Genomic DNA, 19632 nt, shown 5'->3' with positions numbered 1-19632 from the left:
GGAGTGTTTAAGGTAAGATACGACAAAGCACAGGGGACGTCTTTGTACTTTTGTGGATGTAGATATGACCCATTAAGTAAATACATTAGGTAAAGTTAAGTAAATGACCCCAAATGGCTTGATCTTATACATGCCCCCCCCCAACTAAAGGTGTTGATTAGACATTCCGGACCAGCATCTGATAGATCCTGCTTTTGAAATTATTGTATAAAGATCAATATCAAACCAATAGGGTGGGATTTGACTAGAATTAGAGCCTCTGATTCTTGCAACATAAACCAAATGGCATCTGACCTAACTATCAATAACTTGTAATAAATTTGAACCCGTCAACCTATTACACAACAAATTCCCTTTTTCCTGTTGTATTTGTTTTGCTGAATTTTTTATACCATGTTTTTTTTCCATAACCTTGCTTCCAGCGTACCTTGAAATTGCTGGATTTTGCTAATTGCACTCTACGGCTCTACCTACCAATAATGTTGCTAGGGCATGCAGCACAGCAATAGATAAACAATCTTATACTGCAACTACTCATCATTACAACCAACCAGTCTTGCGCATGATAGGGCCAAATCCCTCTCCACGTGGTAAAAATCAAGCTGGTTAGAGCATCTTAATTTTTCACTATATCAGTTATATCATTGCAATCACAACCCGTCATATATATATATATATATATATATATATATAAAAAGGATTAAATAAGATCAATTCCTCTGAATATGTTAAAAGACTGGAAGCTATTTACAGCTTCCTGTCGGAAACAAGCAAAAAATCTCTACAACTATGGGGCAGAACCTGGGAAACAAAAGGAAGAGCTAAAAAAAAAGACAATAACGCAATCATGGGTCAGCAATTGTAACCTCGACCTCAACACCCGGTTCAATTGTAATGGAAGTGATTTGCTTCACCACTTCAGAGGAACTAACAAGGTCAATCACCCGCTTGTGTACACGGAGCTCAAATCTATCCCAAGTGTTTGTACCTATAGAAGAGAAAACTTTCCTGTCATTACCAACATCTATTATATTCAGATTGTTTAATTGAATAGTTACAGCATGAGATACTTCAACAGTAAACCAGCAAACAGATTCAAATATGAATGGCTGAATACATAATGTTTTAGATAATAGGATATTTAAATAAATTGAAATCTGGTTGCAGACTACTATTAATGCAACCTGCAAAAGACAATGCTCAATTTTACATTTTTTTAACCCTTTTCCTGTCTCCTCATAAAAACGTAACTTGATTACTAGTTTGTCTTATAATCAATTTGATTACCTCTTTCACCTCGTTTTCAAAATAGTAGAGAGAATATTTCTGTCAAAGACCATGAACATCAATCTCTAATCCCCTAATTATTGAACTTAGGTTGTGAATTGTGAAAAAGAATTATGCACAAAATTCAAGGAGACAATTTCATTAAGTTTTTTTTATAATTACCATTTCATCAAGTTTTGGAATTCTACCATTTTGGATCACCTTCGTGGCAAAGCAGATGTACGAGGTTTTCACCAACATGGTTGGTTTTGTTTTATTCATTTCTTTTCCAAATTTGAAAATTGAAATCATTTATTATCAACAAAATATGTTCACCATTCATGTTTAGTTGTGAGGTTTTTTAAATCCAATCATTTAAGATATTTTTGAAAAAAAATTGAAAACCAAATCATTGTGAAGTCCATATTCCTCCAAATTGTGCCATGACAACCAACCATGCTAGCAAAAACCACCTTGGGAAACCAGTAGATTTTAACCAGCTCTTTGTTTTGGATGATTTTAGAATTCATGGAGATGGCATTTGAATTTCAAAGAACTGGGTTCGAAATGCAATTTCATTTCACTTTTCACTATCATGTTGATGTTATAACAGCTCTTTGCTTGATAGCAACTGCCTTATAAAAGAACTCACTCATCAAGTGAGCCTTATAAAAGAAACTCAATATCTTGAAATTGCATAGGAAAACATTCCTTAGGAGAGCATAAACATAACCCTGTTTAAAAATTTTTCCCTCCATTACTTGTATAGTTGTAACTCATTTTAATCGGCAATAATAAAATATTAAAGAAATATAAATAATAAATGTCTTGAACCTCCCCCCCCCATTTATTTATATATAATGAAAGCACAAGGAAGACAATCTGTACGGAGATCAAATGGAGGAATATATGTCTTCTTGTGGAGGCAAGAATACATAAAATATTGTAAAACAAATGAAAATGGAAACAATTCAATAAAAAGTAACAAAGGAATGTGCAGCATAGAAAGAAACAGGTACAACAAAAGCTCCTTAGTTATAAAATTCAGCAACATCCTGAAAGTGAGGAAATAGCTGATAGAAGAAAAAAACTTCATACGCTTGAAACATAGCAGAATATAGAAGGTTTATTTGATGCCATATTAACCTTTACTAAAGAACCTTAATGATATTCAGAAGAAAGGGGCTATGGCTTGATGTAGTGGTAAAATCTTGGAAAGACATGTATAATGTGTATTTGCAATAGAACAGTTAAGGCTGCATTTGTTTGCAGTGCAAATCTGATCCAGGTACAAATCTTGCACCTGGTTCAGTTTTGCATCTGCTTGTATGTAACTATGATTTGCACTTCTACCTGATTCAAATTTATGCCTTTTGTTTCATTTGCACTTATTAGCAGTGTAAATTTTGCATCTTAGGCTTAGTTTGGAAAGAGAACAAATACAAATATGTACACTACAAATATATACAAAATAATATAAAATACAAGGTTTTGCACTCTACATATTTGTATTTGTACTCCTTCCAAATCAAGCCTTAAAAACTAATGCACAATTTGCACCACCTTTGTTATGTGCCTTATGAGAACTCACCCCTAAAAGCTAGCTGTTAGAGGGAGGGAACCCAACCACATATATACCCCACAACAGCATCCCATACTACCAATGTGGGATACCTCACATTAGCATCCCATACTACCAACATGGGGCAAATGGATCGTAACATTCCACCACGCTCTGCAATCCCAGTGCCCACACAGGCTGGCTTTGCACTAGCCCACCTAGTCCCGGTCAAACACCGCAATACTGACATCACCACTTGCACCACACGATTGCAACTGGGAGGCATAGTGTAGGCTCTGATATATATATATATGTAGGAGAACTCACCCCTAAAAGCTAGATGTTATAGGGAGGGAACCCAAGCACATATATACCCCACAACAGCATCCATGTTAGGTGCCTTAGGAGAACTCACCCCTAAAAGCTAGCTGTTAGAGGGAACCCAAGCACATTATACCCCACAACAGCATCCCATACTACCGATGTGGGATACCTCACATTAGTATCCCAAACTACCAACTTGGGACAAATGGATCGTAACAACCTTCCTCTTACCTTACCCTTCATTTGGGAAAAGTGCAAATGCAATTTCTATTAGTTCAGATAAATGCAAAGTTTAGGCCAGTTTCGCAGGGAAGAGCGGAAACCAGCGCCACACATTTGCAGGTGTTTGGGAAATTTTTTACATTACAATCTGCTTGCTCTCTACTTTTCAATTTAATTGGATAGAAGAGAATCACACAGCCCTCCAGCCTGTTCTAGAACATTTTGACATTGTAAGGGATGATCTATTATGATTCCAATCTAATGGTTCCATCTTCGTATACGTGTTGGTCACAAACAAGTTCTAGTAATTTGTTAGAAAGACAGGGATAAATGTGTAATTTGGGTTTTTCCCACTTGTATAGAAAACTTAGAACGTAGAAACCTGAACAAGTGAGCTAACCTCGGTCTGTGAACTGTGATCAGAGCCTTCAAAGGTTGGAGAACTATTGTTTGTCTCGGCAGATAGGGGATTTGTACTCTTCTTAACAAGAAATTCAAGAACAGGAAGAGAAACCCAGATCAAATGGGAAGCTTCTACCCACCATCAACATGATTGTTGATCTCTATCGAAGTGTTTCAGTGCCAGTAATCCTCACCCACCACTGCCACATGTCGGGGGAGTGGTGGAACAACAATCTGATCATCGATGGGATGGTGGAGGCAGAGCCAAAGCCTGAGTTGGGATGGAAGGGCAGCAACAAGGTGGTCAAAAAGAACACTTACACTGTGTTTCAAGGGACGGGGTTGGAGGAGTATTTGGTGGATAGGGGGATTAAGGAGGTGATAATCACAGGTGTTATGACGAATTTGTGTTGTCAGACAACAGCGAGAGAGGCGTTTGTGAGAGGGTTTATGGTTTTCTTCTCAACAGAAGCAACAGCCGCTTTGATGAAAGAGATGCATTAAGGTAACCGTTAATGATGCTTAATCATGGAGTTCCTCGGAGACAAGGGGCAATGGAGAGAGCAAGTCAGTGTTCTATTTCCGTCAATGGAAAATGAGAACCCAGGTTTGTTTCTAAAATTTCAATGTACAATTACGCCTCAAAATCAAGGGAAGTACTGACAACATTGCATATTTCCCTTGACTTTCGGGGTTCTTTCACACCTTTACCAAACAGAAGGAAAAGTGGCCCAGAGTGCATTTATGCACCAAACCGGGTTTTGCACTCTTTCCCAACGGAGCCTTAAGTCCCTCTCCATAACAAGTGGAGACTTCATCATCTTGCTTCCTACCCCACTCCCAAACAATAACCCTCCTCCGGTCCCCCTACCTCCATTCTCTTGCATACAAGGTGTGACCACGCCATTTTACTTTCTATTTTAATTTTTACAGACATACAAGACAAAGTCAAATATGAAGCAAAAGTAACCCATAATTTACATTCAGCCTATTTGCACTATCACGCATTTATGCCAATGCAACCAAACGCAGCCTAAGGGAATATGAACATGTCAGAATCCCTAACCCAAAACACACATTTTTCTCATATAAGGAAATTAAGATCCTATCTATTTTAACAATAAATGAAAGCATAACCTACAGTTCATATAAAGCTAGAGGTAATTTGAAGTTCAATCTGAAGTCAATAGCAATATACATTTCAATACCAGAACGTAGAAACTTATGAATAACACCAAATGTAACAAGATGACAAAAAAAACAAAAGTTGAGGAGTTTGAAAAGCATTAGTTAGGAGCGATGAGCTACCTTCACCACAGGGAGACTTCCTAGTAGTGATGTGAAGAACTTTGGTGGGCATTCTCACCGGTCCTTTTACCCTTAGCCGCTTGTCCTTGGCACCACGGACCAGATCCGCGCATACTGTAAATCTCAATCATATCCCGTGATAGATCAAAACCCAATCGTTATAATAAATAAAAACAGTTAATTCTAAGTGGGTTCTGCATAGACGGAAGTGAGAAGACCTTTCTCGAGATTCTTCACATTCTTAGAGGAGAGTGTTATCCTGATGCGGTGAACCTGCTCCTGGGGTTCCTCCAAACCTGGCTTTGTAGGCTTCATCGCCGCGTATGCCATGATTTAATTCGTTCCTTGCTGCTTCTCTGCGCATACAGTAATAAGTCATCCACTCGTTCCAAAAACTAATGTTGAATTGACAACAAAAAAAATGAAAGGTTGATCTTTATCTGTTCTAGGGACCCGGGGAGGGGGAAGGAATATCTGAACTAACCGAAACGAGGGGGGAGCGAGCGACCGGCGGTGCCTCTGCTATTTTCTCTTTGTAAAAGCAGGCGGACGAATGGAGTTCAACTGCTGAGGGAAAAGATTATATACATGGAATGATGGAACTAGTCGACTAGGGTTTTGCTTAGCGTTCTAAATGGGCTGGGCCATAACAGATTAGGCCTGTATAGTTGACCCTAAATTGGATGGCTAAATTCGACTTGGAAGTTGGAGCCCATCGGTTAAATTAAGCCGATGGCCCACTAATACCCTAGTTTTTTTATGGTTATTTACAGATTATCACCCTGCACGGGTTAAATCTGCACTTTAGGGTAGCCGCCCGAACTTTCACTTGCAAAAGTCCCTTCCTTCGTTTTTAAGATTTTAACACCTTGCTCCCTCTTCAATTCTTCATTAGCATTGTGTAGGGGTCTAAACGCATCGAATCAAGCAATATTCGATTGATATTGAAAATTAATATTTGAATTTGAATTTAAATTTAATTTAATATTTGAATATTTGATTTTATCAAATTTGACCAATTAATTATTTTAGGTAATTAAAAATATATAAATAAATATTTTATTTATATAAACTATATAAATATATAAATTATTTATATAATTTAATTATTATATAAAAAATAATAATATTTTATATATTATATAAGAATTAAATAATCGATTAAATTTGGATATTTATCGAATCGAATCAAGTCATATATCCGAATTTAAATCTGATTAGCTAATTAGCACGAATAGTGATGAGAGGTGATCTGGCGACCAATTATGAAGAGCCACGTGGCAAGCCCAAACCATTAAATGACACCTCGGCACCACATGGAGGCAAGCCACACTCAACCAAATTGGTCCAAGCCAACCAACCCAACCTACATCTTGACCGATGGAAGACTAGCAGGTCGCTCCACGAAAGAGAAGAGAACATCACTTCAAAAGAATAAGTCGATGACTTCAGGTGTCATCTTTACCTCTTCGACCTGGGCAGCTAACAACTTGAGTAGTAGGGGTGTAAACGAAACAAATTCAAATCGGATCAGGCAATATCTGAATTTGATTCGATATCCGATAGATATCAAAAATTAATATTCGAATTTAAATTCGATTCAATTCGAATTTGACTAATTAATTATTTTAGGTAATTAATAAATGTATAAAATAAATATTTTATTTATATAAATATATAAATTATTTATATAATTTAATTATATATAAATTATATAAAACATTTAGAAATTTTATATATTATATATAAGAATTAAATAATCGGTTGAATTCAGATATTTATCGAATCAAATCAGGTCATATCCGAATTTGACCTATTAGATATTCAAGTTATCCGAATTCGATTCGATTATGTCGAATCTCGAATTTGAAATCAAATTTTTGAATACCGTTAACACCCCTACTTAGTAGCCAATCGACCTCCAAGGTACTAACCTACATGGTGGGTTGTCCTTATTTGGTTAGCATGCCTATCAGTTTTGAAACATATGACAACACACCGTCCACCTAATAGGGATGACCCCGATCCCCACATGCTTTGGAGAAATTGAATGAGGATCATCGCCAATGTCGGTGCAACGTGCCCCGAATGTAACAAGTCGATAAGGCTCTTGGACCCCAAGGCCTATAAAAAGGTACCTTCATGCCTTCACAAGGCACACACAATTAAGTGAAAAAACCAGCTCTCTTGCCTTCTGAATTCCCCATCTTTCTTGCTTTCTACCTCAACTAACTTAAGCATTGGAGTGCTCAACCCAGGTCCAAACCCCTGAGTACTCTAATCTCTCGTGTCTTGTCGATCGGTCCGCCAACCTCATCTATTGTTTGTCTGAGCTGTCCTCTAGTAGGGAAGTCAATGATTTACTCTCCACCAAATAGGATATCCAAATTCGATCGATTAAATATTCGAATTATCTATATTCGATTCGATTATGTCAAACCTCGATTTCAAAATTGGATTTTCAAATACCGTTGACGCCCCTAGCATTGTGTTTTGGTTTGAAATAATAGAAGTATGGAAAGGAATGATAAAAGCAGAAAAAACCTTAACAAACCTTGTATAGGTTTCCTTACCTTTCTCTTCCTTTTCCTACTTTTTTCTTTCAAATCAAATACATCCTAATTAGATTGATGAAAGAATGTCCTAAAAGCATTTCAAGATTGGTAAAGGGCAAGTAAATAATTTCAATAATAATAATAATAATAATAATAATAATAATAACGAGAAGAAAAAATGATATATCTCTATTTTGCTTACTTTGCTTCTAAACCCTAAAATATGTAAGAGAAAAGGATCAATGGTCTCACAAATTAAGGATATTTAGAGATTTTAAACAGTTTAACAAGCACAAAAAATCACATGAAAGTCTTTTTCAAAGTTAACTACCCAAAGGCTAACAAATGGGGGCAAAACTTTATAATCTTTGTCACATATAAAAATTTAGGGCCTATGTATCATTACCTCCAAAGTATTGTGGTAATCTATAGTTTACCCGATTTTTAGGAATCTTATATTTTTATAGGGATTATGCAGTTGCAAATGGATGGGAGTTTATCAAGTTGGATTTGAATATGTATCATATCATTGGGCGTTTAGAAATTAACATTTTTTAGCAATGTTTTAGAACCGTCGTTGACCCAGATGGTCAAACTGTTCGACCTAGGAACCGTCTAGGCAATCGGTTCCGTTTTACCCAAAACCCGAAATCTGGTAAAAAACCATTGAAAATGTCAACAAACCGTTGACTCGGGTGGTCAACCCGTCGACCCGTTCAACGGTTTTGACCGCTTTTTAATTTTTTATTTATTTTTAATTATTTTTAATTTTGCTATCAGAATGGGTCGTCCATTCGAACAAGGTGGTCGGACTGTTGACCTAGAAACCAATGGCCAGAACGATTTGTTTTTTAAAACGTTGTTTTTTAGTATTAAAACTTTTTAGAATTAATTGAGGCTTGGAATTTAAATAAATATAATTTAACCAAATCTCTCTCTCTCTCTCTATCTATATATATAGCAAGATGGTCCACATCAGCATGCCTCTCCTTGCTCCATTACCCCCACTCTTCATTCTCATTGACTCTTTCTCCTCTCCCCTTCCCACTACTAGGGGTGTAAATGGATCAAATTCGAATCAGATCAAGCAATATCCGAATTCGAATCCGGTTAGAAATTTCGATATATGAATTCGATTCGATATCTGACGGATCTTGAAAATTAACATCTGAATTTGAATTCGATTAATTAGGTAATTAATAAATATATAAAATAAATATTTTATTTATATAAAGTATATAAATATATAAATTATTCATATAATTTAATTATTATATGTAAATTATATTAGACATTTAAATATTTTATATATTATATATAAAAATTAAATAATTGATCAAATTCGAATATTATCTGAATCTGGTTCGATTATGTCGAATCTCGGATTCGAAATTAGATTTTTGAATACCGTTGACACCCCTACCCACCACTCCCATTAAGTCATGTCACCATTCCCAACCCAACTACCTAAAATATTCCTAGAATCTCTTCCCTAAGATGTCTCCTCTAAGTCATTAGGAATGTATCATGTTACCCTACTTCTCGATCAATTCCTAAAATCTCTCCACCAGTCTATATCCACTCTCTCTCATTTAAAATATTCATAATAATTAATAAATAATTAAATACAACTAATATTTAATTCAACCTATATTCAATGAGTATTAAATAGTGCTATTACCAAAAGTTAATAAATAGGTTAGTAAATTACCAAAAATTAAATATTCTTATTAGTACGGTTAGTAAATTACCAAAAATTAATAAATATTGTTATTAATGAACTCATCATGACTTTTCAAAGTATTTTGGGTAAATACTGCTATATTCATGTTAATTAACAACGTTTTATAGAAATCAAAAACTCTTTAACTAATTCCTATAAAATTAAGAATTATATTTAACAATTATCAAAAAGTATAAAATTTTAGTCATTGCTATTATTATAGTTAATAGTCGAATTTAGATGGGGGAATAAAATACTATAAAGTTGGGAAATGAAATTATGACTTAATATATATTGGAAAAGAAAAGATAAATTAGTGTATTTTTGTTACTAAAGTACTTAATTAAAACAAATGTTTAATAAAAATTTAAAATAATTTTCAATAAATATTCATAATTACACAAATGTAATAATTTTTTCAAAAAATTTCATAAAACTACATTTTTGTAAAATAACATTTTGGAAATTAAAAGATATAATATTGTACTTTTGGAAAAAAATTTAAAGTTTATTTGAAATGTATTAAATAATTATTGAAAATTATTGGAATATTTTGGGAAATTTTAGGAACAATATTTATTACATTTGTTAGATTTTGGAAAAGTACCATTGAAAAATTATGTAATTTTCAATGTAAATTATTGAAAATTATTAAAGATAAATGAGTATGGGAAAGGGAAAACTTAATTTGGACCAATAGTTACACAAATTATTAAGATAAATTAGTATAATATTAGAAAAAGGAAATTATTTATTAGTTTATATTAGAAAATATAAGACAAATTAGTGTAATTCTGTAAGTAAACCATTTAAAAATAAATTATTTAATAGCAATTTAAAAATTAATTTAAATAAATTTTCAAAATTACACAAATGTAATAATTTTTCCAAAATTTTCATAAAATTACATTTTTGAAAATTAAAGACAATTTAGTGTACTTTTAGAAATTTACCATGTGGTTGATACTCAGTATATCCTTTTGATCACTTTCATCATCAAATTGAATATTGGGTTGGTGGGGAGTGGGTGCCTTGCGTTGAACCTGCCCGACATTGGGGACAAGGTAGGGAAAATTCAAGGATTCCCCATCCTTGATGAGGAGTGGGTTCCTTGCCCTAAACTCGTCCGACATTGAGGACGAAGCGAGGAAATTCTAGATTCCTCATCCCTAACAGGGAGTGGGTGCCTTGCCCTAAACCTATTTGACATTGGGGACAAGGTAGGAATGGGGTAGAGTGTCTTGACTATGGGGTAGGGACAGGGATGGGTGACTTGCCCTAAACTCACCTCGTTGCCATTCCTATATAATTGTTAATTATTAGTGAAATTAATAAAAATGTTAGCTTTTGTAATTATTTTTATTTATTTAAAGTTAATAAAAAATTCATTTAAAAAAATTAAAATAATAACAATTATTAAAATTACTATAAATGATTAATAAAATTAAATTTATTAAAAATATTTGTTTATATTAAGTTAATAATAATAATTTTCTATAAATCAACATTAAATGAAAAATATAATTATTAAAAAAGTAAATATTAATAATAAATTTGAATATTTTTAGTTAATTAACAACAAATTTTGATTATTAATTTATCAATTAATTAATAGTAAACAAAATTATTCAATCTTTTAGATTTTCTGGTGCATCACATGGGTCCCCACTAGTTTATGAATATATGGTTACATAGCATACTTGCATGAATAGTGAGTATACACATACATAAATACATATTTATATGATATTTATACATATAATATGAAGTTATTAAGTCTACAGGTTTGGGCTGGGTCGGGTTGGGCAAGGCCTCAACCCTAATCCAACCCAAAGTTAAATCGGTTTTCATACTTTTCAGCCCTAATCTGAACCCAAACTTCAACCTAACCCTTTTTTTGGGGGTTAAGTTTGGGCTAACATGGCCAAAGTTGTAGCCTGGCCTACATATAAGTGATATAACCATCAAAAACTGAAACCAATAGCGAAAACCATTTTTTATTCATTATGCATTTAGAAATATTGACTTTGATCAAACTCATATAGTTTACATGTATTAATATGTAAACCATTTTTTATTCCTTCCTCCCATTCTTAAGACGAGGCACAACATATCAGTAATGTCAAAGCAGGCTGTAGAATTGAAGAAGCTCCAAGATTCAAGCATCAATCTCTTCCTTGATTGCTTGAAATGAACAACCTGTGTCCAACAAAAAAAAATCCAAGCAGTGGGATGACTTGGAGTTCCAATTGTATAAATAAGGAATAGTTGTTATTGCTACCAAATAAGGAGCCAAGGGCAACAATGTAATTTCTAGTGTCTAAGGCCGATGAGTCCAACCTGCTAAGAGAAAGAAGACGTTAGAGGCCCTAGGCAGGGGCGAAGACTCCGACGGTCAAGTTAGCCAAAAGCTGTGAGGAGTCAGACCAAGCAAGAGAGGAAACTTAGAGCTTAAGTCTTTGTGTCCTTACCTCAATGTGGGTGCCCCTTTTATAGCTAGAGTTGCCTTAGAAGAGGAGTAGTTGGGAGCAAGTGGTGACGGTTGGCAGTGGTTGATGGTGGATGGTCAAGATGCATCCGGCCGATGCCACATGTCAGGATCCACGGGATGGTCGGGATGCATCCGATTGATGCCACGTATCAAGATTCGTAGGTCAGCCAAATACCCCATACACCACTTGCCCCCCACTCTCGAGGCCATAGCAACCGAGGTCGGTTAGCGGGTTGTGTTGAGGGCTTGGCTTTGGCCGAATAAAGTACAATAGATTCGCATAGAGGCGCAGACCTTGGCTACCAAACCCTTCTTAGCGACTCTATGGCACCTGCTCCTCCATTCATCCTTCGTGTCAATAAAGGATCACTCTAGGCCGAGAGTGTGTGGCCATGGCCCATACGTGCGCAGGCTACCCGTGTGCATTGACTGTACCCCGTACAGATGCCGCAGGGTCCGTACACAGGACGGGCACCGTGGTTGACTAATTGAGGTCTTGCACGAGATGGCACAGGGGTCCGGTTTGACGTGTCTATGAGCCAGAGTTGACAGGCGAACCGGCTTTGTCTCTTGGTGTCATTTCTTCTCCCGAGGTCGATGCTACATAAAGCCTGTCAATTCAAGCTGTTAGGTTGGTTGGTTTGTGGTCATTGGATCAATTGAATATGGGTCAAACATTTTCCTTTAAATAGGGAAGTTGGTTGAGTGAGACTTCACTATTTGCTCAAAACCTTCAATCTTGTAGCTAGTGAGGACACCTTAGCTTTCCATAACAAGTTCCTTAGACCTCTTTTTGCAAACAACTCTTAGGTAAAGAACCTCTGCCCTCGACATGTCGGCCTCAAATTCTGGTCCCAAAGGTTACAAACCTCCCAATTGGAGTGCTCCCAGTAGTACTTCCAATAACGATGAGAGCGATAATACTGACTCCAAGAGCTCCTCTTGGACGTCCAACATTCAAGTGTTGAGGGAGAGGGTCACATCTCGTAGGGTCGAGCACAACCAGTAGAGACTCTACAAATGAGAGTACTGGTTCCACACAGCCGAGGGCCGATGCTACGGGGAATGCTCTAGTGTTTCCTTATGTGGTAGATGTGGAAGAGATCGAGGGATCCATGGTCAAGGAGTAGGTCGAGGTTGAGCGCCAAGTGGTAATGCTGGGGCGTTATCCCTGCTTTGACCTAGGTGGTGTTTGGTAGTGTGTAAATATCGTGGACGAGGTCGTTTTGGTCTTGTCCATAGTAAGATATGGTGTTATGCTATGTGTGGACAGTCGTCGTCCACAAAATAGCATGGATAGGGATGGGCCACGCCCCAATTTATCATCCATAGTACTTTTTCACGGATGGTCCACACTATGGTATGGATAATTTGTGGAAAGGTTTCAGTGTAACACACTTGTGTTACATTGGTCCAATTACTCTCATTTTATTTAATCTTTTCATAATTTTTAAATTTTAAATTTTTTACATTTTATTAATAAAATAATAATTGTTAATGTTAATTCTAGCACAAGTCCGACGGTTCTCCTTCTCAACTCTTTTTTCATTATTTAAATATTAATTTTTAATATTTTATTAATAAAATAATATTTAAAATATTAATTTTTTATTTTTAATATTTAAAAATAATATTCTTTTAATTATTTAATAAATGGAATTGTTCTCTACATATTAATGCCATATAAAATATTTAAAATATATTTTCAATTTATTTACCATATAAAATGCAAATATTAGACATTTATGATCGACTATATAGATCTCCCATAAAATGTATATGAGATACGTGGAATCAAAGAGTGTGGTGTGGACTCACCTACAAAATGCCACCGTGGGTGTGGACTTGTCCAGTCCACACAATCTATCAACAATTCAGAACAGTTGTGGACTGTGGTGTGGTATGGATTGGTCTTTGCTACAGGGTGTAGTGTGGACCAGTCCACACCCACCAATTTCTCATCCACACTACAGAACACCCCTTGGATAGTATTCTTGGCAAGGAGAAAGTTAGGTTTTTGGTCGAGAAGTACTACATTATAGGAGGGATATAGGATTAAAGTCCCTTGTGTTGGTGATCGGCCGTAGCTTGCCCCCAAATGGGAGGTGTGTGTTCACGAGTATTTCCTTCACTTTGGTTTGCATTTTCCCCTATACCCTTTGATCCCTGAGATCTTGAACCACTACAACCTCACCCTCAGCCAACTCGCTCCCAATGTCATTAGGACGATAGTGGCTATGTTGGTGATGGCCCATCTTTGAAGTGTGTTTGTGACTCTAAACATATTTCAGAGTTTGTTTACATTGAGGAAGCACCCCGACTAGGAATGGCAATGGGGTGGGGCATCCCTTTTCCATCCCCACCTCGTTGCTAAAATCCCCTAACCCATTCCTGCCCCATCCTCGATATCGGGGTAAAGATTAAACCCCCATCCCCAGCCCAGTGGGATATAGGGAATCCCCAACATGTACCCACCCCGGAACCAATATATTCAGCTTAGAGATACAATAGGTCTTGTCGCGAAGGGATTGAAATTCAACCTACCACATCTTTCAATAAAAAAAAGAAAAAAGAATACAATAGAGGATAACGACTGACTATTGAGTAGTACTGAGTCTACTGACTAATCGGAGATCAAACTCAAAATGAAGACAAAGATTTGCTCGGGGAATCATTCAAAAGAACCAAAACTGGGAGCCGTTCAAAACATTATGATTTTGTATTGTGGATTAAACTAGGTTTAATCATTTATCAATATCTATGACACCAAATAAATAGATTTCAAAACTTGTAAATGATAAAATGATTCAAATCAATAGATCTCAAAACTTTGTAATGTTTAAAGCCTTAAATACATACCACTATAAAGAATGATTCTGGAGTAGCCGAGTAGAGGAAGAAACATAGTTATAGCAGAGAAATGAAAGACTTAGAGAGGGAAAAATAGAGAATGGAGCCACCAGTCTCACTGTTGCTATGGCACCAGACGGTTGGCAGGCAAATTAAGAGAGGGAGAACGAAGCCAAAAGAATAAAACCGCCCCTGACGATCGGTGGGCGAACTATGATCTGCAAAGACTGAAGTAAAGAAGAAGAAGAGGTGAAGATGAACTGACAAACTGGAAGAGAGAAGAGAACAAGAGTGTAAAATGCCAAAACCAAAACCTAACTCACAAAATCTATATATATATAAGGGTATTGGTGTAATTTATGATTGGGTTCGGGGCGGGTTTGGAGATTTATATGCAGACCCCATCCTTGCCCCATCCTCGAGTTGGAGCAAAAGAAAAATTCCCGAACTTAACCCGTCCCCATATTTTATCGGGGAAAATCAGCCCTGGGCGAGTCAAATCGGGGACCCGATTTTGTGGGTAAAATTGTCATCCCTAACCCCGACGGGGAAGGCTTATGGTATTTCTGAGGCCGATGGGGGAAAGGTGGTGGACAACCTGTTGTTTATCCATAATTGGAAGAAGAAATTCTTCCTTATTAGTTGCCCCAAGTATGGTCCTTTTGGTCCGGTTGGGGGAACCTAGATACTCTGGTCAAAAGGATCACACCCCGCAACAACGATGAGGAGAAGGCCATGATTAATCGGCTTCAGCTGGGTGGGACGATTCATGTTGGACCCTTAGTGAAGGAGGAGGTGTTGGTGATGAATGGCCTTAGTCCTGTCTCCCTTGCTATGGACATTCCCGCTATTTGCTAGTTGCAATATTACTTGGATTTTCGTTGTCGATTTTTAACTTGTTTCTTTTTCTTGTTGGAAGAAATGGATGATAATAGAAAGGCAAAGTTGCTGGAGGTCATGGCATCCAAAAGAGCCTCCGCGAAGGGAGCTGCCAGAAGCACGCCTTGGCATCCGCTAAAGGAGGCGACTGCCAAACAATAGGCCAAGGCCAAGGTTGCTATAAGAAGATGTTGGCACAAAAGAGCCCTATAGAATTGGCCCGAGACCCTTGGCCAAACAAGATTTAGCTGTGTGAGTAGCGCCAGACCGAGGGGACCTCAAGTAGATCACACCAAGGGAAGCCTCGATTGTTCGACCCCCGAGAGAACGAGCTGCTCAATGCTCGTTTAATCTTCCAACCGTAGTGAAGTGTGCAGAAGGGGGACTCCCTATCGATGGCTAGCGTCAGTTGGCAACTAGTGGTTGGCATGGTCCTTCCCGGAAACTACCAGTCCTAGACGCAACACACTTTGGATTTGGTTTGGGATACTCTTCTAGACAAGGCCGTCGAGGTATGCACATACTTCTCTGAGTCTGTTATGTGGTCGAGGCCTTCTTGGTGGAATGCGATTGACGATTTTTCCTTTTACTATGCAGATTCTCTCCTGCTTGGTCGATCTCTGCGACAAGGCGGACCCCCGATGAGCACGAACATCGAGAAGGTCAATGCTGATGTAGCAACTAGGAGGGAGCTCATGAAGGAGCTGAAGTTTTCCTTAGCGTTGGTAGAGCAACAGATGGAGGCGGCCGTGAAGGCAGTCAAGAAGTATAAGGCGGACTTGACCTCCTTTGCTTCCCAGTCTTACCTATAGGGCTTTGATAACTACAAGGCCCAAGTGTCGAAAACTTCAATGTGCTTGCAAGTTTTGACAGGGTGTCGGCTCGTGCATTCTCGGCCCGTGGGACATGTGCAAAGCGAAGTGCTAGAACTGAGTAGTTAACTATTAGACTCTGCCTAAGTATTTGGTCATATTTGGCTCCATGGCCTCATATCCCCCACTTACCTAGTTAACAACTAATTGTGAATCGTTGAAGACTTCAATGTGCTTGGCTCCGAAGTCTTTTGCAAGCTGGAGTCTTAAAATCAAGGCCTCATACTCAGCTTCATTGTTGGAGGCAGGGAAACCAAACCGCAGTGCATACTCTAGCTCATTATCATTTGAGGTAAGAAGTATGAGGCTGGCTTCGCTTCCTTTGACATTAAAGGATCCATTTGCAAACAAGGTCTAGGACGGCCGCAGCTCATCCTCACTCTCAGGGGCTTGGCTGTGGCCGTGGCTGAAGGTGCATTCAAGCCAATGCTTGCGCCTTTATTGTAGGCCTTGGGTGGTAGTGTAATTCAAACTCTGACATCTCGATAGCCCACTTGGTTAGCCGACGCGAGGTCTCAGGCTTCAAGAGCACCGACTTGAGGGGTTGGTTGGTTAACACTGAGATGCTTTGGGCTTGAAAGTAAGGTCTTAGCTTAGTTGATACCACCAACGCAAAGGCTATTTTCTCTACTTCAGGGTATCTGGTCTCGACCTCATAGAGGACCTTGTTGACATAATATATCGACCTCTGAATTCCCTTGTCTTCCTGAACCAGCATCGAGCTGACTGCCTCATCCCCATCTGAGAGGTACAAGAACAGGGTTTCTTCCAAGATAGGTTGTGTGAGCAAAGATGGTGACGCGAGGTAGGATTTTAACTCTTCGAAGGATTTCTAACAATGTTTGTCCATTGGAAATCCTTCAACTTCTTGATGGCCCAGAAGAAGGGTATGCACCGGTTGACTGACTTGGACATGAATCAGCTGAGGGTTGCGACCCAGCCGGTGAGCCTCTATGTTTCTTTAATTAACCGAGGGGGCTCCATGACCAATATAGCTTGTATATTCTCAGGTTGGCCTATATGCCTCATTGGATGACTACAAAACCCAAGAATTTTCCCGAGGTGATCCCAAAGATGCATTTAGTGGGGTTCAACTTCATTTTGTATTGTCTTAGTACTCCAAATGTCTCATCGAGGTCCGAGGTGTGCTGTCTAGCCCTAAGACTCTTCACAACCATGTCGTCGACGTAGAACTTGACATTCCTCCCCATCTGCTCTTTGAAAATCTTATTCTCTATTCTTTAGTAAGTGGCCCTAGCGTTCTTCAATCCAAAAGGCATCACCTTGTAGCAGTAGGTGTCGTGCTTGATGATGAATTAAGTCTTTTCCTCATCGGTCAGGTACATTTTTATCTGGTTGTAGCCAAAGAAGGCATCCATGAAGTTTAGTAGCTCATACCCCGTGGTGGCATTGACGAGTTGATCAATCTTCGGAAAGAAAAGTTGTCTTCGGGATAGGCCTTTTTGAGGTTTGTGAAGCCAATGCATATGTGCCAATTCTCATTAGCTTTCTTAACCACGACCACATTAGTTAGCCATTTAGGGTAGTGTACCTTTCTTATGAAGTCGGTGTCGAGTAGTTTGTCCACATTCTCTTCGATGGCTTTTTAGCGCTCCGATGCAAAGTTCTTCTTTTTCCAAATCGGCCTATAGCTCGGATTTACGCTTAGCTTGTAAGTAATGATCGAGGAGTCAATTCTTGGCAAACACATTGGTATTGGCTTTGAGGAATCTTATCAGTTCAGAAAGTGTGCCCTGAGGAAGGCGAGACCCGACTCGTACTGTTTTCTCAAGATTGGCCTCATCTAGGGGAACCGAGATGAGGTCCTCGACTAGCTAGCCTTGGCCTAACGGTTCGTCCCTAAGGTCGAGTCCCTCCAGTGGTAGGTCTTCCTTGTTCTTGCCTTTTAGCGTCGTAACGTAGCACTGTCTAGCAACTTGCTGGTTTCCCCTAACTACCCCTACGCCATGCTCTATAGGAAACTTTATGGTGAGGTGGTAAGACGAGATGACCGCCTTGAGTGTTGAGGGTTGGCCTCCCTATGATAGTGCTGTAAGGTGAGCCTATCTTCACGACCAAGAATTCAGTCATCCGAGAGATGTGCCAAGGTTCGATCCCTATAGTGACTGGTAGGATTATCTTTCCCTCAGGTCTGACAGTTGTTCTAGAAAACCCAATGAGTGGCACATCAATGGGCTATAATTAGTATGGTGTCAGTTGCATATGCTCGAATGTCTCATAGAATAGGATGTTGGCCGATGAGCTGTTGTCTATGAGGATCCTTTTCAACATGTAGTTGGCAATGATCATTGACACCACCAACATGTTGTCGTGGGGCACAGAAACCCCATGTAGGTCATCATCCGAGAAGGAGATGAGGTCCTCCAGCCTCGGCTTCTTTGGTGTTGGGCTCTGAATATTATACTACCTAGCGTATGCCTTTTGAGATGAATCGAAGGCTCCCCCTGAAGCCGAGCCCCTGGCTATGACTACAATGACTCCGACCAGGGGGCGATGGGTGTGGAGCTCGGCTTGTGGCTGTTGCGAGGACGACACTGGGGCATTGCCTTCAACATAGTCTTTTAGGTGCCCACAGCAAATGAGGGACTCGATTTCATTTTTGAGCTTGTAACAGTCCTCGGTGTCATGGTCGGTGCTGCGGTGGTACTTGCAATACTTATTAGGGGTTCCCCCTTCTCGGGTTTCGCTTCAACTTGGTTGGCCAATTCGTGAATTCCTCCTTCACTACTCGCATCAGTATGTGTGTTCAGGAGGAGTTTAGTGGTGCGTACTTGCTGAAGGAAGGGGTCAATGGCTTCTTCTCACCGCCCTTGTTAGTGGGGAAGTCACCGCGGCCATCCCTTTCCTTCCTCTTCTTGTCACTAGGCCTTGCTTCCAGATCCTGGAGGTGTTTGTTGGCTTCGGCTTCCTTGGCGGCGATGTACTTCTAGACCTTCTTCAAGAACTTGATTGAATCTTGGAGAAGGACCAGATGAAGGGTCCAGGTCGGAGGCCACTGATGGCTGTGTGCATGGAGACCGAGGGGTCGAGGTCCTTGACCTTGAGCTCTTCTTCATTGAACCTTTTCATATAGTCCCGAAGGCTCTCCCCACACTTTTGCTTGATGGACATTAGGGAGATGACGATTTTTTGACACCATCGACTGCTCACAAAGTGAC

The 19632-nt window shown here is 38.7% G+C and overlaps 1 protein-coding gene across 1 annotated transcript; it reads right to left on the bottom strand.

The window, feature by feature from the left end:
- Nucleotides 1-665: 665 nt before the first annotated feature.
- LOC104602247 (small ribosomal subunit protein uS10y) lies at nt 666-5725 on the bottom strand. Its single transcript, XM_010265861.3, has 4 exons — nt 5568-5725; nt 5302-5439; nt 5084-5197; nt 666-988 (listed from the first exon to the last, which is right to left on the bottom strand). Exons 2-4 carry the CDS (start codon nt 5411-5413, stop codon nt 846-848), a joined length of 369 nt encoding a protein of 122 aa, XP_010264163.1. The 5' UTR covers nt 5414-5439; nt 5568-5725; the 3' UTR covers nt 666-845.
- Between the last annotated feature and the right edge of the window lie 13907 nt (nt 5726-19632).

The sequence above is a fragment of the Nelumbo nucifera genome, chromosome 1, assembly GCF_055504915.1.
Source record: "Nelumbo nucifera cultivar China Antique chromosome 1, China Antique-T2T, whole genome shotgun sequence".
NCBI lineage: Eukaryota > Viridiplantae > Streptophyta > Magnoliopsida > Proteales > Nelumbonaceae > Nelumbo > Nelumbo nucifera.
Note: the sequence above shows the minus strand (reverse complement) of the source record. Positions and strands in the feature narration are given on the sequence as shown.

Bases quoted from the DNA above. Each gene is read 5' to 3' on its own strand.
- LOC104602247 (XM_010265861.3), bottom strand. From the start codon at position 5,413: ATGGCATACGCGGCGATGAAGCCTACAAAGCCAGGTTTGGAGGAACCC. The intron at 5,198-5,301 runs GTCTTCTCACTT...TGAGATTTACAG, and splicing joins TGTGAAGAATCTCGAGAAAG to TATGCGCGGATCTGGTCCGT. The intron at 989-5,083 runs GTAGCTCATCGC...TCTCTTCTATAG, and splicing joins GAAGTCTCCCTGTGGTGAAG to GTACAAACACTTGGGATAGA.